This window comes from Lycium barbarum, chromosome 10 (assembly GCF_019175385.1).
Source record: "Lycium barbarum isolate Lr01 chromosome 10, ASM1917538v2, whole genome shotgun sequence".
In the NCBI taxonomy this organism is placed as follows: Eukaryota; Viridiplantae; Streptophyta; class Magnoliopsida; order Solanales; family Solanaceae; genus Lycium; species Lycium barbarum.
The window spans coordinates 13,683,666-13,710,110 of record NC_083346.1 but is presented as its reverse complement, the minus strand read 5'-3'; the positions used below and the strand labels follow the sequence as shown (position 1 = coordinate 13,710,110).

The window sequence follows — 26,445 nt, the reverse complement described above, 5'->3', positions numbered from 1 at the left end:
TTTGTAAGTGAAGTATAGGATATGTGGGTGAACTTTAATCTATTTGGTTGATAGAAAATATATACGGATTCGCTGCAATTGATATGTGTCTATATGCGTGATTGCCGTGAGCAAATGGATCGATATTGACGATTTATATTAAATATATGTATTAAGTAGTATATAAATATTGGATGAGTAAATAAAGCTAAAGAACACACAAATCCGGACCAATATCAAAGAGAGAGAGAGATTTTATATATTTTGCTATTACAATGTTTTTGATCTTGAAAGGCTACCCTCAAAAGTAGGGAAATGACTCCTATTCATAGTTTTGCCTTATGGGCCTTCTAACAACATAAAACTCTTTTGAATAAAGAAAACCCTAAAAGGATAAGGTTAGGCCGTAAGGTCTGACATCCGTACGATTGGCAGTAAAATGTGACAGAACGGTTTTGACCCGTGGCAATTGTGTAACTGATCAACCGGACTAACGGTCACGATCAACCGGACTAACAGCCACGATCAACTCGGACTAACGGTCACGATCAACTCGGTTATGGAGAAACCGAACCAAACGATTTCCTTCGCTTCCTTCTGACCCACTTCTAGTGAGATACCTTCGGTCCGGGAGAAAGTCTTCATGCTCGTGCTTGTTTCTTTCTTCCCTCAATTCCCGGTCTCACCGGTCTAGCCTAAATCCAATTTTTACCGTATACACTATGACTTGGACATTTTGCAAGCAAAGACACTAAAAACTGCGATATATCCCTTTCAACTGTTCTACAACAATGTCACTATGGAATATCCCAGCCTTCTGTTCTTCCCGATCGTTATTTACGAGACATCTAATTATGGGAGAACTGAGAATGTCAAAAAGGAGGAACAGGAACTACGACAAAAAAAAAAAAAAAACAATGTCAAAACGAACATCTATACCCTCTATACATGCCCACCCGAAAATCATGTGCATCGCCTAAAATTACAATTGATCAACGTTTTCTGCCACCTAAACCTGCTTGAATCAAATAAGATGTTGCTTGCCAAATAGAATGTAAGCTCATATGCTCAACCACGTCCCCACAAAAGTTATATTACCACCGAGATGTCACTGCATTAACTGTCAGGCTGCTATCTTCTGATGATCCTAGTGCTGCTTCTTCGCGAGATCTTACATGCCCCATCAAAGATATTGATCAGTCATTTAGAAGACTAATTGTAGATCCGAACAGGCTTCTCAAAAGTTTGTCGATTCTGCAGTACCAACATGAGCCAGTTATACACCAACTAATTCAAGGTATTATCACTCGTGAATTAAGCATTATCAAATTGGCTTTGGGTTGGATTAATATATAACGATACGTTCTGATTTTTAATTTGAAAGGTAGGCCAAACGATATGTTCCTGAATTCTGTGATATATTGCAATACAAGACAACCACTGAGCCCACAGGTAAAAGATTAAGAGAAACCAATTTCAAGCAACCAAGAATCGTGAGCAGTGAAGTACTCTTATAATGCTAATATATGTTGACGTATATAAAAGTATTCCGGTCCAGCAGCATGGTGAAATCTAGTGTTTCCTTACGTTGACCGATGGGGGTAGTTGTCGCTCAACCAGCGTCAAAAGACATCCCAGAAAAAAGGACCTCAAAAAATATTTGCTGTTATATTTTTGCATTTCAATGATTAAAGACTTGGATGGTGGTCTTCGATGCCCCTCATCACCAGGATAACAGAAAAAGTAGCATACCTGGTTGGTAGCATATGACCTTTTAGGAGCATTGTCCGAATGCTCTAATCCAAGATACTGCTCCCAAGCACCATAAACATCTCTCCTCTGGAAACCAGTTAGGGAAACAGAATAACCAAACATTACACGAGGACTATAGAGGGAAGGGGTTTGGTGGGTGGGAGTGGGGGGATATGGAAGGAAAAGGGGCAAATACCTGAAAGCGACTGGACACAATATCTGAATCCTGGAGGTAGTCAGGACGGCCCAGGGACAAAAACGCAAACTTCCACTGCATAGTGAAAGTAGAACGTGTAAATAACAAAAAACAAATAAAACACATGAACCATTTTTTACTTCAAGTGAACATAGAAATTTTCCAAGACTACTCTCTATAGAAACAAGGAGGCAAAGCAAGGAAGCTTGAATACCTTTGAAAACTCCTCATTGGGAACCTGCAATTTTTTCTGAATGCGTGCTTTTACTTCAGTCAGTGTCTCACCCTCATGAATAACCAGAAAAAATGGCTCGCCAAAGTTTTGTACATGCTGCAAAATGACGGCATCAGAAACGATTAATTGAGGAAAGAACCTCCACCATATACACTGATGTAACTATAGCTATATATATAAGCACTTCTCAATTCCTACAGATGTACTTACTGCTTGATTTTGAGTTGCGTCCTTCGTAAAATGGTAAACATGAATCAAGCGATCATGAGGACCCAGGTTTTTCTCCTCTTCAGGGATCTGTAATGGAGAAAAGTTAGTCATTAATTGGATAACCATCTAAGAAATGTCCTACAAGATTACAACTCTAACTGAAGGTTATAAACTTAATTTATCACCAGACAAATGTTTTTTTTTTTTTTTTGTTGGTGAAGATTTTACGCCTTTGTCTTCCCTGATTTATTTGGTCGGTCCAGTCCATAAGTGCTACCATATATGTGGAGAAATAAACAGGACAACACAAATGACCTAAGCAAAGCCTATTGGACCAGCTGAACTGCAGATACTCAACCTTGCCCGCTCAGCACTCAGCAGCACCACAACATTAAGGGAAAGAAGTGCAGAGTAAAACTCAAAAGTTAAGTGCATCATCCGGACCCTTGGCTTCCCCAGCCACAAAGAGTTCTGACTACAACCCCCCAACCACCCCTGCTTCCTTTAATCAATATATTATCTCCCCAGACTACAGCTGTCCGTTAATGATTATCAAAGGACTAGTTCTAATTTTCAATTGATGAATATCCAGAAAGACTTTTGTGCAGTTGAATAACTACTTCATTAGCACATTGTCGCACTACCAGTATTATTTCTAAAATTTTCTTCATGATGTTCACATATTTATCAGGTAAATGACACATTAGAAAAACAACAGGTACATGATTCAGCAGATAAACCATTCTGAGATTTGTGCAGCTTTTTGAGGCCACTGAATTGCAAATTTCCGCCCAGGACTTCGAATTTGATATTTACCTTGGGTTTATGGAATATCCAAGGCATCCACAAACAATAAACCTTACATCTTAAATTCCCAAAACCAAAAATTCAATAATCTTTTCCATACCCAAAATAATAAAAGAGTTTCCAATTATAAGAACGAGAATAAAGTAGGTGTATCTGGTATTTCATAGCTTTTGCATAGGGTATAGCAAGCAAAACAGACTTACAGCACAACAACGACATCCAAGAATGGTCGATTGAATTAATTTAAGAAAAGAAAGCGAGAGCAAGAGAAAAGAGCCCGTATAATTATTTGATCAAAGTATACTGGATGGTCTAGTTGACAAGAAATGAGACAATCATAAAGATTACAGCAAAACATTCAAATAGATGCACAATCACCCCTAACTGCATATCCCCAGTAAAATCGGGACCTGCTCTTCTGCATAAAATAAACAAAAATACCAACAGAACATTTGGCGTACCTCCTCTGCACGCAAAGTCCAGTACTGATCATTTATGTTCTCAATCCTTTCAGTAGGTGGAAAAATCTGCAAAACAAATGTGAAGGATATGTTACAAAGGCTACCAAGAAGCAAAGCTGAGAAGCACGATGCCACGTGTCCTTTCATGAATTCTTATCTACTTCAAAATACATCAAACTGTTTGTGTGTGTTTTGTGTGTTGTCCTGTGTGTTTATATCTGTCTCTGTCTGTCCGTTTGTATATATCTAATGTATATCTGTATGTATGGGCACACAGACTGAAAGATCATTTAGAAGACAAAGAAAGGGTATCGTGCAATACTCCAACAACTTTATCTGAACACTGAAGAAGCATTTTCAGAAGATACAAAACTACAGCAGAAGGAAGTTATGCAACATAAATGGTACCTTATATATCTTGTGATAGAAAACTTCCAGCAATCTCAGTTCAGCCTCTGGATGTGACAACTCAACCTATTCCATAACATGAGACAAGATCAGCAAAAACAACAACAACAACAACAACATACCCAGTGAAATCCCACAAAACGGGGTCTGGGGAGGGTAGAATGTACGCAGACCTTACCCCTACCTTGGGAGGTAGGAGGTTGTTTCCATCAGACCCTTGGCACAAGAACACGCAATTCAAAGCAGTATAAAAAGTCATGGCGAAAGATAAGAGACTACAAGAATAATACTACGCCTACTAGTATGACACACTCAACTAACTACTAACCTTCTACCATAATCTGTGTCCTCCATAACCTCCTATCTAAGGTCATGTCCTCGGTAAGTCGGACCTGCGCCATGTCCTGTCTAATCACCTCTCCTCAATACTTCTTCGGCCTACCTCTACCCCTCCTAAAACCGTCCATAGCCAATCTCTCACACCTCCGAACTGGTGCATCCGTGCATATCCCATGTACATGCCCGAACCATCCTGCATCTTATCCTCCACAGAGGCCACTCCCACCTTGTCCCGGATTTCTCATCCATCGCAACATCCTCATTTCCGCAACTTTCATCTTCTGAATGTGAGAGTTCTTGACTGGCCAACACTCCGCCCCATAAAACATAGTTGGTCTGACCACCACTCTGTAAAACTTGACTTTAAGTTTAGGTGGCACCTTCTTATCACACAAAATTCCGAATGCGAGCCTCCATTTCATCCACCCTGCACCAATACGATGTGTGACATCATCGTCAATCTCTCCATTTACTTGAATAATAGACCCAAGATACTTGAAACTTCCTTTCTTTTGAATGGCCTGAGTACCCAGCTTCACTTCCCCATCCACATACTGTGTCCCGCTATTGAACTTGCACTCCAAGTATTCTGTCTCGGTCCTAATCAACCTGAACCCTTTAAACTCCAGAGTCCGTCTCCAAACCTCCAGCTTAGCGTCAACACCGCTGCGAGTCTCGTCAATCAGAACGCTGTCGTCCGCGAATAACATACACCATGGCATCTCACCTTAGATTTGCTACGTTAGTCCATCCATCACTAAGGCAAACAAAAATGGGCTAAGAGTTGATCCCTAGTGCAACCCCATCATCACTGGAAAGTGCTCCGAGTCTCCTCCCACTATTCTTACCCGGGTCTTGGCTCCATCGTACATGTCCTTAATCGCCCTAGTGTACGCCACAGGTACACCTCTAGCCTCCAAGCACCTCCTCAGAAATGAATCTAACAGTGTACTGATCAGAAAACCTTCCAATAAAATAAGTTACCAGATGACATATCTCAATGCAGACATCAGGTAGTTCTTTCTAAATTAACAGTGACATTGTATGGCTGGGGCGTGACATGAAATGTTTTTCCTACATTTCTTCCTAATTTCTACTTCCAGGTTTAATAGTTTAGGGCGGTAAAAACAATTTTAAGAAGGCATCACATTTTTTTTAATCGAGGCATTACATTTTATAGCAGTAGAAAAATTCAAAAGTACCTTTGTCTTCAGATGATTAAGGACATCACCTACAGTACTTTGTTTGGGCAATCTAATAGTATGGATTGTCACCTGAAAATGAACAGCCCAAGATTTTATATAAGAGTGTAGGAGACTGTATAAACCCTTATCAAAGGGCACTCTGCATAAAATGTATCAAATACTTACTTCATCTTTTGCAGCATTATAAAAGGCAACTTTGAGAGTTTTTAAGCACTGTAGCTCTGGTAATGGAATATCGAGGACTTCATAATACAAAATGTCTGAAGTCTATCCAAAGAGAAAGGATGGTAAGAAAATGTAGTTGCTGGTAAATAACTACGAGACGCAAAATTTTCTTTACAAAGAAAAGTTCCAATTAGCCCTAACCAGAGTAGATACTGTTCCAACAATTACCTGATTATAGTGAACAAGCATTTCCGTAAGACGGTCCACTCCTCGATACTTTATTGGCTGAGGTTTTGGCTGCTGTGAGTAGCAGTTATGTGATGTAAGCCTTATTTTTGATGGGTCATCCAAGCCGAGATGGCGAGCCAAACTTTCAACTACTTCATCATAATTGTTCTGCTTTGACCTAGAGTTTGTTTATCATCAGTGAGTTAACCAGTACAGGAAAAAGCTTCTCACTGAACTTACTGAAACAGATACATACAACTCAAGACTAAAATCGTCCTCCTTGGGTTTGTCCAATGAGCGGAAGCGAACAACCTGGGAGCGATCACATGGAAAACTCATAACCACGATAAATACAACATCTTGAGATTTACAAGACGATCAAGGTAAACTTTTATCTTAGCTATCAAGCCAAAAAAATTATTCAGAGCACTTTTGAAACTTAATACAAATGAAACAGTGTCACATGAATTAAAGTGAGTACAATGGAGTAAAGGCCTGTACTACCAGAGGAACTGCCTTCATCAAAGGGGAACAATTCTATTTCAGAGAGAACTACCCATCTAGCTACAAGAGGCAATATGACATATCAAGGTGCAACACATACCTGGCGATTGTGCACATACTCTAAAAATGAGGGAACGTCAGGAAATCGATACTGTTCACTAGTTTGACTTCGAAGAGGTTTCTGAATGCAAATAATGTCCCCATCTTCAAGCTGCAAAAGCAGAGGAGTATCATATAACAAATCCAGCACAAGAAATGAAAACCAGAACAATTGAAAGCAATTGGTCAAGACGGCGAATGGATAATAGTATACAAATGGCAAGTAATAGCACATACCTGACTGCCACGAAATGTTTGCTTCCGGTCAATAGGTTCACACATCACATTGGGTTCAAATTTTATTTCCTGTCAATAGAACATGGTATTAAGCACAACCTGAAAAGTCACGTTTATTACTACTGCAGGTCAACAAACTGGTAGCAAGATAAGAAAGACATGTACCTCAAAGAGTTCAATCTCTTCATCAGGTGAAAAGCCAGCCAACTCATTTAGCTTGGTCAATATCTCCAGTGGCTTGCCACTGCCTTCTACAAAGAGCCGCCCAACATACCTGACAACAATAAGGAAAACCAAGTAAAGAATAGACAAAGCCCCATCGATTGCATGGCCACTTGTATACAGACACCAAAATACGTGGACACTGACATCACAAGTTTCAATATCTCAAATACGTTTAAAATTTGAATTGTTCCCTATGACATAGAATTTACAGAACGAGGTTTCAATGATAAACTAATATTTTTCATGACAATAATACCTATAACAAACTATATTTAATGTCTACATCAACTCATCAAGTACAAGAAATTGCATAGACTGCAATGGAACTGAAGTAGTCTTTTTCCCACAGTAATCTCAGGTTAACTAAATATAGTTAGAGGAGTTAGATGCCCACCATGTTGAACAGTCTGACATCAAGTTGTTAACCTTAGTCGCTATGCGAACACTTAACACAAGACTGAAAGATTAGTGGTTTATGAATCAGCCATCAAGGATTTTAGCCAAACGATGACCTGCTGTGTGAGCTCTTTGCGCTCAGGTTTCTCAATCGGACTTGACAAATTGTCATTGTCACATTTCATATACCTACCATGTCTGCAGGCTCTAAGAATGAGAAGAAGATGATGCACTTTCTATTTTTCTTTGATAACCAATGATGCACTTTCCAGTTAAAAATCATATTTAGAGATCCCAAATTAGACAAGCATGGAAATAGCTACTCTTTTAAGGCAAGGATTTCGACCTATAGAGAGGCAAGAAGAAATACCTTATCTCCTCTTTCAGAGGGTCATAGAGTTTGAAAAATAGAAGAATATTGTCTTTGGTCTTCTCAGGTGGAGGACAAGGTAGCAAATCCTGCAACAATACACAACACAAAAATTGCAAAAAATAAAACTTGATATACACAAAAGTATAGCACCTGCGCCCACATAAATTCCAAGCATGAACCCTAAATAGAAAAATGAGTAGGCAATATTCCATTACCAGGCCAACTTCAACCTCCAAATAAAGTTTTAGCTCAGCGTTATTTGTTTTAGTAGAGACATCTTTCAATTGTCCAACCTGAAATACATTGAGCAAGATCATTAGCACCAAGTCAATCAAGCACCAATCTTAGTAATTCGACAGACAAAAATACCATTCATAGGAAGAAAAAAACACCACTGAATATAAGTGGCCGAAATAACTGCAGCAGCTGTTAAACAATAACATTTGTCGACTTCATAAGGTAGGATGAGTCCTGCACGAATAAACCTATCATCCTGGGATGATTACTACTTCCCCTCCCCAAGATTAATAGAATGCTCATCCTGGCAACTTTTCCACATCCAAAGAGGACTAGTCACCTTATTAATCAAAAAAAAAAAAAAAAAAAAAAAGGATGAGTCATCTTAATGACTCCCCATCTCACATCCAAAGACAGGATGAGATGATGACTCATCCTGATGTCTCCTCATCCACTCTCATCATGCTAAAAAAGGGCAGCCCGGTGCACTAAGCTCCCGCTATGCGCGGGATCCGGGGAAGGGCCGGACCACTCTCATCATGCTAATTGTTACAAAATGGACCTTAGGTCTAACTTAACAATAAAACTAGATCATGAGATGAGGATTGTCCAAGACCATATAAGAAAACGAGAGTCCACACCCTCAACCAATGTAGGCACTCTGAACATCCCCCACCCCCCCGCGCCTCTTCTTTTCCCCCAAGAGCAAGCCACCCAAGGCTGGACAATTGGAGCATGGGCAACATAACATTGAACCCAACATTGAGTAAACCAAAAATAAAGATGGTCTAATACCATGTAAAGAACATGGAACTTGGATCTAACTTAAGTCGAAAGCTAGCTCATCGCCCTATAACATGTAAAAGACAACTGCCCATACCATCAACCGATGTGGGAAACACTCACACAAACCATGGCAAACCTTCCACACCCAAAGAGGATGAGTCATCTTGTTTATCGGGAAAAAAAGGATAACTCGTTTTGTTCACATCCAAAGACAGGATGAGATATGACTCATCATGATGTCTCTTCACGCAAATCAAACATACACTAAAAGGGAAGCTCTAATGTAAGAATGTCCAAACACTGAATATCCCCAAAAGCATATGTTTCGTCCCTTTTTCCTGAGAGGGAGAGGACAGCGGAAAAGGGAGAAATCATCTGTGAACAAAAATAAACAGCCAAGCGTATCCAGTTACTCAGCAATAAACTCTGTTTAGACACTCTATTTTGCAGAGCAAGACAAGATCTGGGCGAGAAGCTCATAATCAATTTTAGGATAGCAGATTTAAGATCACCACAAAAACACATATGATACTCAACGACTCAAGGAAACATACTACTTTTTGTGTTACAAATTAAATCAGTGCAAGGTACGAGTACAGAAATATCAATATGCAGAAGGAAGATCAGATGTCTCCCGCATAAGTAAATATGTGTTTCACAGAGAAACAACAGAAGCAACAACAACAATTATTAGGTATAAATGGTAATAAAAAAAGGTCAACAGTTATCCCTATTCCCTAATTGTTGTTTTCCTAGCCATTTACACCTACTACAATGCAATAGATACAGATAACAAACCATCGCACTAACAAATCCCACGAAATTTCATGCTTGATCTTAGCATTTTTTTTGCTGACAAGGGAACCCGCAACCGCTACCCTTTAGGTGCGCACAGGGTAAACCCCGCTCATGTGCAATAGCCCACAGACCACACCGGAGAGATAACCCGCACTAGGCAAGCCCCCGTGTCGAGCTCGACCCAGAAGGCAAATCCCTGCTGTCATAGGCAGGGGGTTTCGAACCTGAGACCTCCATTATGAAAGCCCCATGTTCAACCAACTGAGCCACCATTGCGGGTATTTTTCTTTGCTTGTGTAATTACGGGACATTCCCTTGATTGATCTGCAGATGTATATGAAAGTATATATTCATTATTTCTCTCTTACTCTGTTTCTTAACAAAAATCTTTTTTTTAACCGAAGTTTTATTTCTACTAAATGTCAGTCAAATTGTACTGATAGATGGCACGGAGAGTAAATATGACACTTATCCTGGAATCTTTTGATCAGTATGTCAATACAAGCAGAATAGTAGAAGTGATTGGAAAGCTAGCGGGGTTTAAATATGGCAGCTGCGCACCACTTGAAAACAGAGGACACTTTCTAGAATCTGGATACAACTGCAGTGTACTCTTAATTCAGCTCCACAGAACACAATATAAGTCAGATAACTTACAGACTGAATTTCCTCTTGAGGTGTCAACGGCCGATTAGGCCGATATGTGTGGTTTTGTCGTTTTGCCCATAGCCAGTACCGCTGAAATTGCACCGGTATACCCAATTCCTTAGCAACCTCCTCCTGGAAAAAGACTTGCCATTAAAATAATTACAAACATAAGAGGTACAAGCATTGACCAAATACACAAATATAGTCTATAACTGTTTGACTTAGCATAGAGCATACAAAAAGCTGAACCATCATATTCCAGCCAAGAGATCCCATATTTTCAAGAATCATTCACCTAAATTTGCAATCAGAATCTGAAGTTTATCTTTAACTCAAGGTTAGATATTAAAATCTCAACACCGAAATTGACATCCCATTACCCATATTTCAGAAGACATAAAAGTGGCACATGAACCTCCATTGTTAGTTACTTGGACTCCAAGAGTCTATATGTTCTTGTTGAATTACGTTATCACATCATCTAAAAGCCTATATTGTTTGAGAGGGGCACTTCTATCCTATTGTTTTATGCATCAACACGCCCCTTTACGTGTGGACCTAATTCTTTTTCTCGGGCCCAACTTTTTTCTTGAGCCAAGCGCGTGAGAATATCTTATTCAAGGGTATCCGTGGGACTCAAAATCCGAACTTTTGTCAGCTTTGATACCATATTTAATCATGTAACTACGCAATCTAAAAAATCAAGTTGTTCAAGAGGAGACATTTCTATTATGTTCGTAATTCTGAAGCATATTTTGTGCAGTATCTACAGATTATGCTTCAGAAGAACAACCAAAACAGCAATGACGATGTGTAAGTAAATATGTACAAAAATAAATTGCAAAACAATACCTTGAATTGCGTAAATGCCATCTGTTTCTGGATACGGAAACTACGGACTTTGTCATGATCCACAAGATCAAAATAAATCTCGTTTCCAATTTGTTCACCAAGGTCTTCATCACGAGCAACCTAAGTATACAACACAAGTGTTTTCAGTAATTTCCAATTTACAAAGATGCAAGCAGTAAGGGATGGAGACCAGGTTTTAAAGGATACCTTGATGATAGTATAAAGGTGAGCCTCTGATTTTTCCTTTCTCTTTTGCTCCTTTTCATCTTGCTCTTTCTTTAGCCTTACCTGCAATATAATGTTAGATAGAAGATGACACGACTCAACCATATTATCATGAATTAAATGGACAGAGTTATGTAGCACACACACCCTGAGATGCTCCGCAATGTCCTTCTCGTCCACATTGCAGACAATCTTTTCTTTGTCACTTTCACGTATATAAACAAGCATATATGCGTTTGAATATTTTGTAAATTTGAATGGTGAATTGTTGAACCCAGGGTTTGCATGAGGTAACTGTTGCAAGAACAGTGAATGAATAATAGCTATAATACAAGAAAATAATGCATATGCAGATAACTTAAAGGACAGCAAGAATTGGACAAATACCTCTTCCTCACCACCATACTGCTCTTCCAAAGCCCTCTTTAAATCTTCTTTTGTCACACGCTCATCATCAAATTTAAACCTAAAAGTAATAAGCAAATAGTGAATCTTAAAAATCAAGACAGGCAGCAGAAACCAGAAAGATTCTGTCAAGGAAGTGAACTAGCTATAAACAATGCTCGAAGGGTGGCTGCTGCCTGAAATCTATCATGCATCATTTTATTTCGAAAAGAAAAAAGGACAATATAATAAATTATATCGCCTTAAAGATGATTAAACTTTCCTTCTGATGACCCGGATTAAGTGAGAGAACGCTAAAAATTACATGGCACAGAAAAACCAAAGAATTAAAGGATAAAGAAACATGTCTACCGACCGCAACATAATACATACCATTGATCAGAGAGTGTTGGCCTGATATAAGCATAATAGTGTCCCCCATGGACTCCACCACTGTGAACCAAAACACTGAAAACAAAAATAAAAGGATCAAATAAAACTCATTACCCAGTAATCCTGTCATTCAGAAATATGCCAAGTATACAAAGATTAAGAATCAAAATATATCATAGTCTAGACTGCAAAAACAAACCCATATATCTTTCTTTTTTCAGAAGCAGAATATATCAAACTACAACGCAGAATGGAGGGGGAGCAGATGATAACAACGTTCACAATTTCAAAAGCAGTTAGTTGAAGGCGAGGGAAAGGAAGAAAGGAAGTGGGGGAGACAAAAAAGGAGGGTGCTATTTCCATTTAGACAGTATCATCCAATTATATAGGTATTTCAATGAATCCCCACTGCTCTAATTAAGCAAAAATAGTAAAATATTAGTTTAACTCGGAGTCCTCTTTAGATGAATAGGACACTAAGAACACTAGCTGTGTAATCTCCTATTAGGAGCATAGATGGAATGGACTCACCTCTGACCAATCGAGCTACTAAGCTTTTAGTATATGAATAGGACACTAAGAACACGAGCTGTGTAATCTCCTATTAGGAGCATTGAGGGAATGGACTCACCTCTGAGCAATCGTGCTACTAAGCTTTTAGTGTGTAGCATAATATAGTAGCAGGATGATATTCAAGATTAAGCACCGCTAAAAATTAGAAAGGTGTAATAGGAAGTACAGAAACGATTTGATCAAAATAAACATGTACTAAACCATGAGGTAGGAGTGTTCGAAGTTCTATGATACAGTATGTGGCCATTAAAATAAGGTTACAAATTGAGGTAGAGTATACAGCATAAATTCAATGCCTAAGTTTTAAATCCTACAATCCTTCAGGCAAAAGCAAGTGATGTCCACATTATCATATCACTTGCATGATGACCAATGCATGATTTCTGACGTTAGAATTCTAGTGGACAACAGAAATCAGCATTGAAAAGAAAACAAACGAAAACAATTAAGGTATTAACTTGGAAACAGAAGATGCACACAGGCAGAGGCCATACCTCATGTACCAAAACTCAAAACTTGCTAGGGGGTAAAAATAAAACTTGGTTCACTGTGGAAGGGCCTCAATTTCCTAATTACATGTTTACTGAAAAAACTATACTGTTCTGTGAAATGTTCTGAGTAAAATCCAAAGTGATGGAATGCTGCAGTAAGAGTCCTTCCTATTGCTACCATTGCAGTGATGTTAGATTATTCAAATAGAGAAAGTTCACAAAGGTGGAAATAATATAAACCCAATTTGACAAAGGGAATTAAGAAGAAATTATATTTCTCGACAGATGGCTGATTTTGCACCATGGAACCAGTGGGAAATCAAGTTGTTAGTACTTAAAAGCAATCTTCTTATGTTAAATAAGCCACATTGTCAAGTAAAAGTTGATTGGCCATGGAAAACAACAAAGAATTATGCATAACCGCAGGCAGAAAAAGAAGAAGTAAACAGAATGATCAAATTGATGTAATGTGGCTCTTATGATTAGAATATCCAAATCTGTATGCAAAAATGGGTAGATCTGACATGCTCAACTAATCACAAGCATAAAGAAAGCAAATTAACCAGGAGAAATTTCTCAACACGAAGAATGCGAGATGATGAAGGAATTCTCTTAATGCAACCACGTGCCAGAGCATTAAGAAAATAGAAAAACATTTATATCATGGAAAAGAGATTGATACCTGTGAAGAGTATAGAGATTCCGAACGCTTCGATCTGCATCAGGAGATAAATATTTGCCATTTTCTCTATCAAGATCGAGTTGTAAAGGAAACTCATATCTGTCATTTATCTATTTAATCAATTCAACAAGAGAATCAGTAATTATCATAAAATATTTTCTTGGAATGTAAGGGGGTTAAATATAAAGAATAAAAGAGCTTTGGTTAGAGGAATAATTCAACAATGGGTGCTGATTTCAATGATTTGGTAGAAACTAAGACTCAAATTTATTACAACATCTGTGGTATAACACACGGATGGGTGAATTACATATGGATGCAATAGGAAGAAGTGGAGGAATAGTGGTGATGTGGGACAGAAGGTACTGGAAAGGGGAGTTAGTGGACTGTGGTAAAGGTACTGGAAAGGGGAGTTAGTGGACTGTGGTAATCAGATGATAACTTGCAAGTTTGTGGGCATTAATCGGGAGTTGAGTTGGTTCCTGAGTGCAGTATATGCAGATTATGATAGAATTGAGAGAAGGGAGCTCTGGTAGGAGTTGTCTGCTGTTAGAAGTATATGTGATGGGCCTTGGGTGATATATGGAGATTTTTAACATTACCAGATACCCTTCTGAGAGAACAAATTGCCACAGAATATCAGGGGCAATGGCTGAATTCTCAGAGTAGATTAATGATATGGAACTGTTTGATCCTCCTTTATTTGGAGGATCTTATAGTTGGAGAAGGAGAGAAAACCATAGGAGTGCATCAAGAATTGACAGGTTCCTTTACTTTTAAAGTGGCAGGAACTGTTCCTACAGATCAAACAGTCCATCCTTCCTAAGCTTGGTTCTGATCATAATCCAATTTTGTTCGCATGTGGTGTTTGGGAGTACAAGAAGTCTTGTTTTAAGTTTGAACAATGGTGGCTTGGACTGGAAGGATTCAGGGACAAAGTTCAAGAATGGTGGCAGTCCTTCAATGCCACTGGTCCGCCATGTTTTATTTCGGCATCTAAAATGAGGCTTCCTAAGGAAAAACTAAAGGAAAGGGCCAAGGAAAATAGGAACAACTTGAAGCAGAGGAGGGATAATATTATAAGCCAGATTCCCAGTCTTGAAAGCATCCAGGAGCAGAGACCACTTTCAGAGGATGAACTACTACAGAAACTCATCTAGCTATGGACATTGAAGAAGTTGCTAGGAATGAGGAGGTAGCATGGAGGCAGAGATCAGGAATTCAGTGGTTAAAAGTGGGGATAAAAAGACCAAGTTCTTCCACAGAATTGCCACAGCTCATAAAAGGTTCAACTCCATTGATACTTTAGAGGTAGAAGGGGCAACAATCACTGACCGTGAAGACATTAAAGTGGCCATCCAAAGCTTTTACCAGAAGCTTCTGTAATTGATAATGAAGAGCAGGAATGACTACAATGACAGTTTGAAGAGCAGGAAGTTTTTAGCTGTATCAATTATGTGCCAGGGATAAGGCTCCTGGACCTGATGGCTTTCCTATGAGTTTTTTCCAGTCTTTTTGGGAGATGCTCAAAGTAGATATCATGAATCCTTTGCATCACTTTCATTTACTCAGGTTTTTGAGAAGAGTTTTAATGCTACATATGTGGCCCTCATACCCTAGAAGAATAGTGCTTCTGAGCTCAGAGGTTTCAGGCCTATAAGTCTCATGGGAGGTGTCTAAAAGATTATTGCCAAGGTGCTAGCAAAAAGGTTGAAAAGGGTGGTGAGTAAGCTGATAAACAAACATCAGATGGCATTCAAAAAATGGAGACAAATAGTGAATGCGTGGATTCAAGATTAAGAGGTGAAGATCCAGGTATTATGTGCAAAATGAGCATTGAAGATCCAGGTATTATGTGCAAACTGAGCATTGAAAAGGCATATGATGTTAATTGGGAGTATCTCCTTAATATTCTGAAGCAGATGGGTTTTGGAGTGAGATGGCTGAATTGTGGGTTTTTGCATCAAAACTGAGAGGAATAAATTAAATACCTTGACCATAGTATCCCGTGCAAAATCATATTCAAATCGTTTTAACTGAAGCTGAAGAACAGGGGGGAAGTCAATGAAAAGGACACCTTTCCTAGCATCCTGAAAAAAAGGAAGTTCAGGTTAACAGCAATAAACATAACAGATATCATTATCCTTCTCAAAAAGTAAACAGAGACCATTATACTAATAACCAACCAACTACCGCCTCATTCTATTTCTCTCTCTTTTTTTTTTTTTTTTTTTTGGATGAATACAAAGGAAGGTAAAGAAGTGCTGTTTTTTTCTGATAACTAATCAAAGGTAAAAAAGTGCAGCTTGCGGGACTTGAATCTGCATTGGCGGCGAGACTCTTTAAAAAGGCGACTTAGAGCAATTGAGCTAATGCTGCCCTCAAATGTAGAAAAAGCAGCATTATAAGGTGCGTTTTCCAAATTTCACCTCCTTGATTTTTGTTATTTTGTGACTAACAGTTAGTAGCATCTTTTTGTCTCTCCATATACATCTGACTTCAAGTACCAAGTTATATCCTTCCTTTTATGGCTCACAGTAATGGCACGAATTTAATATCTAACCAACTCTGCAAACCATCATCCAAAAATCAATGAAGGGATTTGACCTGTAAACCATATTTCTCTGCATGGTATTTATTATCACCCTCAAGGCGTTCTACTTCAACATACTTGTCAAATGAAGCATAGACATCACGACACCCTTTGACGTCAAGCTGCAAGTCTGTCAAAAGAGATATGATTGCAAGTTAAACTGATAATGAGGCATTCCGTGTTTTACAAGAAAAAACATGAATAAATAAATATTGGTTCCAAAAATACCATAAAAAGATTCTTTTCTTGTTGATCTATAGTCCACATTGATACATTCAATATAATTCATATGATGCCCCTCGAACAGTTGTTGTATTGTGCCTTCTACAACGGTTCCCTGAGCCAAACAAACCCAAATAATCCATACAAACTAGTCTCGAATCTAAATAAGCATACCATCTATGGTACTATTTCTTTTAAGTTCACGTGTGTTACACAATTACAAATTACCTTCATTTTATCTTCAAGTTTTTCACAAAGAACCCTGTTAAGTTCTTGTACATCATGCTGCATGAAAGAATCATATGTGTCCCATCCAAAGGACTTCGTCAACTCTTTTGTTGCTACACTAGTGTCACTGTACTGTAGCTTATAGAACAAACTCTGCAAAGCCAAAGGGATGCTCCCAGATGGATTGTCATTCTCAGTTGTTGGCATATGATACACAGCCTGAAACATGTGTGAATTAGTCATCTGTGGGAAAATAATACCAAGGAAATTACTCATGCTTTTCTAGGCTAACCTTTCTAAAATAAGGAATATGGTACAACGTTTGGAGGAGAGAGTTCATATAACAAGTGGCTCCCTGATTCTTAAGGCCAACACAACCAGTCTCCTTCTTAGAGTCATGGGACCAGTAATCAACGACCCTACGAACAGCAACATCAGCTTCAACTATGACTGTATCATCCATAAGATAGCCTCTGCTAGGATCATATAATTCACTAAGGGGCATGAAGGATGTGAAACCCCAGTCACTCTCTCTTGCATTAAACTGGTGTTGAGTATCTACCATAACAATCATTTTTAGACGTAAGTTTCATAGATTGCAGCAAGAAGATGCCAATATCTACAGCAAATGTCTGCCATAAGAATCATAACATCAACGAAATAGCCAGCAGTTTACTTATCAAATCATAATAATATTTGGCACAAATTAGAACCTTCAAAAGGGAGAGAACACCAAAAACAGCATCCGTAAGGATTAAAAAGCTAAAGAGGCATAAATTAGAGAATGCTCGGACTCTTGCTTATTGCAAACTAAGAAATAGAGATTAAAGATACTCTCAAGAAAAGAGGTCAGTAGAACTAAGATTATTCTTCCAGGCATCCCCCAATCGCATCAGTCTATATTCCGATGCAAAGGTATGTCAATCCTGGCATCATCTAATTTTCTCTAATAAGCTACTTCAAAATCCGTTATCCGAGCTTTAATGCTTCATTTCGAAGCTCAACAAACCTTTATAGCATTTCCACATTTGACTTCACGAAACATCATAGGCTTAAAATAAGGTCAAGAATATTGTCAGCAAGACAAACAAAGCAAATGAAGCAACAGTTAGTAGTAAATATTGAAGAATTCTACTATGCGAATACTAAATAATACTACTAAAGAAGATGAATCACCCTAACCAGCAGATAGCCAACTGGCCTTGGAAACACATCTGGAAAACTAAAATTCCCCATAAGGTTGCATGTTTTGTGTGGTTTCTTGCTAAAGAAGCAGCTCTTACACAAGAAAATGTAATGAAAAGAGGACCTCCTTTATGTTCCAGATGCTATTTGTGTGGAGTAACAGCAGAGACAGTTAACTCAACTGTGGAGAATTATTCTAAACCTCAAAGGAATCTCTTGGAACATGCCGGGAAAGGTCACAGATGCTCTCAAAAGTTGGGAGGAAATAGGCTTACAGGCAAAGGACAGGAGCAGATGGAGAATTGTTCCTGCCTGCATTTGGTGGACAATTTAGAAGGAGAGAAATTCCAGATGTTTTGAGAATGTGGAGAATGGGTTGCAGAAGATTGAGCTAAACTTTATCTTGCTTTTGTGTTTTTGGTGCAATCAGATCTACTCAAATGACACTATCTCTATAATTGATGTTTTAGATTCAATAGAAATTGGACAGTAAGATTTACAGTTTGTTGTAAATATGGTTTCAGTACTACCTAAGTACTGTTTTGCTACATTTGAAATATAAAAGATACCAGTTTCAAAAACAACAAAAAAAAAAAAAAAAAAAAAAAAATACTACTACATAAGGAGAAGATGAGAAGAGGAGACTAGCCCCCTGCCTCTCCCACATAAAAGTACGACAACACTCGGCTACCTACTACCCTTCTACCCTGATCGTCGACCTACATACATTCCTATCCAGGGTCATGTCCTCAGTAAGCTGAAGATGTGCGAGCAAATGAGCAAACCATTCATGTAATTCGTTTCGGGATTTGACCGGTTTGACTGAGAGTTGACATTTAGGGTTGACTTTGACTAACTATTCCTAAAATTATTTACTTTAGGAAAGGGGATATTTACTTGTCCAAAAAAAAAAAAGTTAGGGTATATTTAATCTGCTTTCCTGAAATGAATGAAAAACTCAGATAATCAACTAAATCCGTCAGCGCAAGCATGTACATTAGGCAGAAAAGCAGAAGAAGACAGAAAATAGGTAAAGTATAGAATATAATCATTTTATTTATTTTTTATTGTTTAAAGTAGTACTATATGATTTTCAGCAGCAAGAATTGTGGAGATAATTATGTGTGCGTTTGTGGGGGTGGGTAGTCCAAAAATTTACATCTGGAATAGCCAAATTGTTGAAAAGAGTCTGCCAATGTTAGTAACTTTTAGCTTTTTTCCAATTTTATGCATTAGCATTTTCCAAGGTTGTACACACCTATTCCCCATGTGCTTTAAAAATACCCCTTTTTTGTTCTTTACTTTGTTTAACACCCTATATGCAATGCTATACATAAAATATACATTGATTATACATGTAATAACATACATTATTTTTTGGATGAAGATACATTTTTGGATAATGTAATAACATACATTATTTATACAGTGAATATACATCACCTGAAGCCAAAAACTCTAAACTCGACTCTATCATTATATACACTACTCCCTCCGTTTCAATTTATGTGAACCTATTTCCTTATTAGTCCGTGCCACTAAAGATTGACCCATTTCTATATTTGGAAACAATTTACCTTTATGCAATGATTTATAGCCACACAAAATATATATGTGACTCATTTAACACCACAAGTTTAAAAGTCTTCTCTTTCTTCTTAAACTTTGTGCCCAGTCAAATGGGTTCACATAAATTGAAACGAAGGGAATATTGTATATTATATATACAGTGTATAAATGATGTAACTGCTCTGTATAACCATATAAAAATATAAATATTGTATAACTGTGTATAATCATTAAAATTTGGTAAACGTAAAAAGAAACATGCATTGGGGTGAACATAACCTTTCTGATGTGTGAATGTTAGCCAGAGATCTCATGACTCATATTCCTATAGAACATAATATTTCACACCCCAATGCATAGGGTTGTAGGATAAATGCCCTCAATTCCGATTTACAAACAGTTTGGTAGCATTTTTCCCATTTTAATACCAATAAAAGTGTTAGATTCAAGCTTCTTCATTGATTTTGAAGTAACTTGCTATGGGATATAAAAAACACCATTGGAGACCTTGAAAAAACTTAAAAGAAATTTGAAATGAGTCTCTTTAATTTCGTTGATGCTAGCACAAATCAATATTTGGGGTTTGATCCTAGAATTATTTGGAGCTTGTGGTTGAAATTTTAACACTTAGGAGTAGAGAGCAATGTTATCAAAGGCGCGCTTTAAGCACGCTTAAGCCCTGAAGCGAGGCTCAAAACATGTTGAGCGCTTCGCCTCGCTTTATGTGCGCTTCAATGTCATCATCAAGGCTGTAAGACATACTTTTCTTTGCCAATGAGCCTCTCTTGGAGAGGTGACACTAGAGGATTGATATTTCACTTTATCGTACTATTTTTACAATTTCTTTGTCCATATATTTGTTATTCATGCTTATTATTTTCAATCTTGGACTAAACATATATATATTTGTATTTTTGCACCATTGCGCTTTTTTTCATTAAAGCCCACGCTTTATTTGCGCTTAAAGCCCCAGCAGACCTTAGAGCTTTTTTGCGCTTTTCGCTTTTGATAACACTGGTAGAGAGAGAAGGCAGAGATAGAGAGAGAAGAGACAAGCGAGAAGCAGTCATGCGTGAGAAGAAACAGCTGAGAAAGATTAAAAAATAGGTTTTTAATTAGGCTGAAAAAAAATTCAAAACATATACAATGTGGCTAAAACTGGGACAAATAAGGAAGTTTGGCCATTTTTGGTAGGCTAGATGACCGAAATGTTCTGGGACGTAATTATCTCCAATTACAGGAGGTGCGGGTGGGGGGGATTACATTATGAAATATAGACTAATTATATACCGGAGATGTGGGGGAGGGGGGGGGGGGGGCGGGTGGAATACATTATGAATTATAGACTATAATAATTTAATGCAAGACTTACCTCTAAACATAAGAAGAAACAATTAGAGCTTCTTGTACTAGTGAAAAACTCAACTGCTTGTTTTTCTTATTCTTTTTCTACTTCTATTTTTACGATAAGTAAGATGAATTTCAGTACTTGAACCATGAAGGTGCTACCGTGCATAAGCCTTGCTAACTATAAATCTACACAAAGGAACAATGATTCCTCGAGGTAATACAGAAAACTGTTCAGAGCATCCAATAAGATATCACAGGACGAACAATGTCAAGTGCAAAAAAAAAAAAAAAAAAAAAAAAAGGATTGCACATAAATAATAGTATCGTCTATGTACGCAACAAGCTAAATATATTTGGAAACTCTGTTAAATGACTGATTAAGAAAATATAGTCAAGATCCTAAAATGACTAAGACGGGGCGGACTAATGACCAGATATTGTAAGAATTAATGAATCTACCTTTCATCAATGTCATCCCCACGAAGTCCAATTGTCCAATATTAAATAGGCCCTCTTAAGAAATATCAGAAGTGCAGATTACGGTGATAAAGATGAACCTGCTACTACGTCATAAGCACTGAAGCGAGGCTCAAAACATGTTAAGCGCTTCAGTGTCATCATCAAGGCTCTAAGACATACTTTTCCTTGCTAATGAGCCTCTCTTGAAGACGTGACACTAGATAATTGATACTTCACTTTATCGTAATGTTTTTACAATTTCTTTGTCCATATATTTGTTATTCATGCTCATTATTATTAGTCTTGGCTATATATATATATATACATATATATTTGTATTTTTGCACCATTGCGCCTTTTTTCATTAAAGCCCACGATTTATTAGCGCTTTGCGCTTAAAGCCCCAGCTGACCTTAGAGCTTTTTTGCGTTTTTCACTTTTGATAACACTGGTCATAAGATGAAGCACACTTACAAATTAGCATTCACACATGTCCATACCAACGTGACAGCTATGCAACCTCTCTTTCCCTTCACTTATCATTGTTGAAAATGCATTGCAAAATAAAAAAGGGCAGCAGCAGAGTCCGGGGAAGGGCCGCACCCCAAGGGGTATGATGTAGACAGCCTACCCTACTACAAGCACTTGTGGCTACTTCCACGGCTCGAACCCATGACCTATAGGTCACACAGAGACAACTTTACCGTTTCAAAATATATAATTCTTTATCAGTATAGAAAATTTCATTCCAAAAGACAGCACTAAGAACACACTGAAATATGTACATTTAAACTAAGTAGCTCAGACACGAGTGCAGGTGCGGATCTAGAGGTCGGATCCTTCATGACCTAAATTTTAAGATTTGGGGGTACAGATTCGGTTAAAATAATTCAAATATCAACATAGAGTTATAAAAATATGTCTAAATTATGAGACATTATGTGAAAAATTTATAAGGTATTCTAGCAGAAAATATTGATCAAAAGGAGAATTTTGTGAGGAAATAAAAGGAAAAGGACTAGCATAGAAATTTATAGATAGAAGGTATTCCATTTTCTTCTATTGAGCCGAGGGTCTCTCGGAAACAGCCATCCTACCTTGGTAGGAGTAAGGTCTGCGTACATTCTACCCTCCCCAAACCCCAAGATGTGGGATTTCACTGGGTTGTTGTTGTTGTTGTTGTAAGGTATTCCATTTTCTTCAATTTCACCTTAACTATTCTTTTTATCTGTCTCGAATTTCTCCGTCGATTTTGGTCCAAGTACCCAAGATCGGTTGACTAGATTGGATACGGATCCCATACCCACACCCATGTCGTGTGGACACGGGTGCGGCACCGAAAGTGAAGTGTCCGATCAACTTAGCATCCAAATCAAAAGAGGAATTTCATTACTCTTGTATGGAACTAATGAAATCTGTTAAAGTTTCAGGCTCATTTACATTTCCATGCTACATCAAAAACTAAGCAAAGGTATAAAGTTAAGCTTGATCTGGTACACTCTGCTTTTCCCTGAAAACATATTGGTTTCTCTCTTTCCACAATGTCCACCAAAAGCAGGCTGGTACAGTGTTCCAGATTCTTCTCTGTTCTTCGCTCAACCCTTTCATTACACTCGGTTCTTTATAATCAAAAAGCTAACAGTTACGCACGTGACACGCCTGTACTAAGTAAAACCTGGAGAATCTATTATTTCACAACCTATCTCCAAGTAACGAGCAATGTCTCGAAAGGCTCAAACACATCACTTCTTCAACCAACAGCCAATCTTTTCTCAGCGGTTAAATTTCACAAATTCATGTCTCTTATTCAATAAACAAGATTTCTGTTCATGTCTCTTATTCAATAGACAAGAATTCTGACCTTTTCTCACTGTAAACTTGTTATGGGCTTGGTTGAGCACAGCTAAGCTAAACTGAGCATATCTACTCCACCCATAAGGCAATGACGGTGAATCTGCAACATCCAAATACATTGACAAATGGTCCACGTTGTTCCCTTTAGGAAATATCAATATCCTCCTGCCATACATAATGCACCATTAAGTACATCTAATCACTTACATATTAAAACAATAAAGCAATCCAGCAAAAGAAACACCTAGATACTTAAAAGATTACCATTTGTATCCTCCCACATGGAAAACTTCTGAGTATAGCTTCTTCACATTCAACCTCGAAAAGTTCTCTATCGTCCACGAAAACCGAGCAGATGGCGGATCATCCACTGGTGGACCATCCACCGTACTAGCTGTATCCGCAGTCGCAACTACCAACAATAAAAAGTGCAACTTCAAAACGAAATCTCATAATCCACAAGGCCACAAATAGACGTTCAGAAACATGCTAGTAGCAGGAAAAAACAAAGGCATAACACATAGATAGACACTTAAACTTGGCCTCTACTGTGTCAATTGAATACTACAACTTACTAAATGATCATATAGACACCTCCAAGATTTATGTGTCACGTCAGCATCAGGTGTCCACGAGACACCGTGGAAACGAGTTGAGGTGTCTAGATGTGCATTTTCAAAGTTGGAGAATTTAGTTGTTAGTTGAGGCCAAGTTAAGGTGTCTATCTATAAATTATGCCAAAAGCAAAAGTGGATTCAGATAACTACAATCAATTACTGCAATATATCAGTGTAAAGAAGGTAAAAACTACCTTCCATTGGCTGAGGACCTTCAACAGGAAAATCTGAATTAGGAACAAGCATCCCGTCTTCTTCAGGCTGCCAAAAAAAAAAAAAAAAACTAAAGTAAGATATTAGATCTAACAATACCTCACACTTCCGATTAACCTAATCCCTAGAAATTCACCATTGCCGCGTTTAAATCAAGGCGTTTACATAAATTTCACCCTGCAATTGCTTGTAAATGAAAATTCACTACTTATCCAATCCAAGAAATATCAAAAATCTACGAAACTCCACCATACGAAGCTCCTTTTCAAAGTTAAAAAAATAAAACACTCCACGACAAAGTGAATTTCACCATTGCCGCGTTTAAAATAAAACAAAGCAAGTAAAGTGAGATATTCGATCTAACAATAACTTACACTGCCAATTAACCTAATACCTAGAATTTCACCAATGCCACATTTAAATTAAGACGTTTGACAAAATACTTCACTCCGACATCGCTTTTAAATGAAAATTCACCACTTATCCAATCCAATGACTATCAAAAATTTATGGAACTCCACTAAACGAAGTTCCTTTTCAAAGTTAACAAAACAAAACAAGGCAACTAAAGTGAAACATTACCTTTCACTTCCGATTAACCTAATCCCTAGAATTTCACCATCGCCCCATTTAAATCAAGATGTTTTACATAAAACTTCACCCCGCCATCGCTTTTAAATGAAAATTCACTACTTATCCAATCCAATAACTATCAAAAATCTACAAAACTCCACTACATGAAGCTCCTTTTCAACGTTAACCAAATAAAACACTCCACGACAAAGTGAATTTCACCATTGTCACATTTAAAACAAAAACAAAGCAAGCAAGTAAATGTTACCTTTCACATCCGATTAACCTAATCCCTAGAATTTCACTACTGCCGCATCTAAATCAAACACATTTTACATAAAAGTTCACTCCGCCATCTCTTTTAAACGAAAATTCACCACTTATAAATAAACATAAAAAATTTATGAAACTCCACTACACAAAGCTCCTTCTCAAAGTTAAACAAAACAAAACAAAGTGAATTTGTCCTGTAAGAAGTGCACGACAACGTGAATTTCACCATTGCCGCATGTAAAACAAAAACAAATCAAGTAAAGTGAGATATTCGATCTAACGTTCCTACCACTTCCAATTAACCTAATCCCTAGAATTTCACCATCGCCGCATTAAAATCAAACACGTTTTACATAAAACTTCACTCCGCCACCGCTTTTAAATAACATTCACCACTTATCCAATCCAATAACTATCAAAAATCTATAAAAAACTCCACTACACAAAGCTCCTTTTCAAAGCTAACAAAAAACCAACTAAAGTGAGACATTCGATCTAACGCTACCTTTCACTTCCAATTAACCTAATACCTAGAATTTCACCATCACCGCATTAAAATCAGACACGTTTTACATAAAACTTCACTCCACCGCCTCTTTTAAATGAAAAGTCATCACTTATACAATCCAAAATAAACATTAAAAAATCTAAAACTCCATTATACGAAGCTCCTTTCCAAAGTTAACAAAACAAAATAAAGTGAGATATTCGATCTAACGTTACCGCCGATTAACCTAATCCTTAGAATTTCACCATTGCCGCATTTAAATGTTTACTCCGCCATCACTTTTAAATGAAAATTCACCACTTAATACAATCCAATAACAATCAAAAATTTACTACACGAAGCTCCTTTACAAAATTAAACAACAAAAAAAACACTCTACAATTAAGTGAATTTGGCGTGTAAGAAGTATTATTACGTACATCAACTGAATGAGTATCAATGAGAGTCATTTACAGTGACCCGAAAATGGGCGAATCGGTAAAAACGAAGAAGAATGCAAATGATGGAATGGATCCTTGGGCTAGGCGACGAAGAAAAGAAATTAGTAGTTTAGTGTGAAAGAAAGAAAAATTTAAAAAGGGATTTTAAATTGTTAAGGGTAAAATGGGTATTTAACTGGTTCTTTTATTATTTTGTTAGAGAAATTAGTATAGTGAAAGGAAAATAGAGGGAGTTAAAATTGCCAAGGGTGACTTGGGAATTTAACCGGCAATTTTTATTATTTTGTTATCCTCTTCTTTATGGATTTAACTTCCTTTTGTTCCCTCTTTTGGGAGTTGTTTATCTCATAGATATTTGCAATCTTGATTTATTGTTTTACCTCCATTTTATGATTATCTTGTTATAGTTGATCATTTAATTTACTTCCAATTAGGGGTGGGTTTTTGGTTAATATCATAATCAAATAAATTTA

At 37.5% G+C, this 26,445-nt stretch overlaps 1 protein-coding gene across 3 annotated transcripts; it reads right to left on the bottom strand.

Annotated features, from left to right (window-relative positions):
- Positions 1 to 213: 213 nt before the first annotated feature.
- Positions 214 to 26,108, bottom strand: LOC132615832 (ubiquitin C-terminal hydrolase 13-like). 3 transcript variants are annotated; one of them, XM_060330421.1, is made up of 32 exons: positions 25,952 to 26,108; positions 24,160 to 24,226; positions 23,613 to 23,760; positions 23,356 to 23,513; positions 17,224 to 17,489; positions 16,932 to 17,150; positions 16,710 to 16,818; positions 16,496 to 16,611; positions 15,880 to 15,978; positions 13,889 to 13,998; positions 12,143 to 12,217; positions 11,753 to 11,831; positions 11,513 to 11,659; positions 11,348 to 11,428; positions 11,141 to 11,260; positions 10,298 to 10,420; positions 8,035 to 8,112; positions 7,817 to 7,905; positions 6,991 to 7,099; positions 6,826 to 6,894; positions 6,590 to 6,700; positions 6,242 to 6,297; positions 5,986 to 6,163; positions 5,758 to 5,859; positions 5,590 to 5,661; positions 4,049 to 4,114; positions 3,641 to 3,706; positions 2,373 to 2,459; positions 2,142 to 2,258; positions 1,928 to 2,002; positions 1,732 to 1,818; positions 214 to 1,233 (listed from the first exon to the last, which is right to left on the bottom strand). In XM_060330421.1, exons 1-32 carry the CDS (start codon positions 25,979 to 25,981, stop codon positions 1,192 to 1,194), a joined length of 3,351 nt encoding a protein of 1,116 aa, XP_060186404.1. In that variant the 5' UTR covers positions 25,982 to 26,108; the 3' UTR covers positions 214 to 1,191. The 3 variants fall into 3 exon arrangements, with proteins under 3 accessions (XP_060186404.1, XP_060186403.1, XP_060186405.1); XM_060330420.1 differs by having other exon boundaries at positions 11,513 to 11,831; XM_060330422.1 differs by lacking the exons at positions 23,613 to 23,760; positions 24,160 to 24,226; positions 25,952 to 26,108 and having other exon boundaries at positions 11,513 to 11,831; positions 17,224 to 17,563; positions 23,356 to 23,492.
- Positions 26,109 to 26,445: the final 337 nt, after the last annotated feature.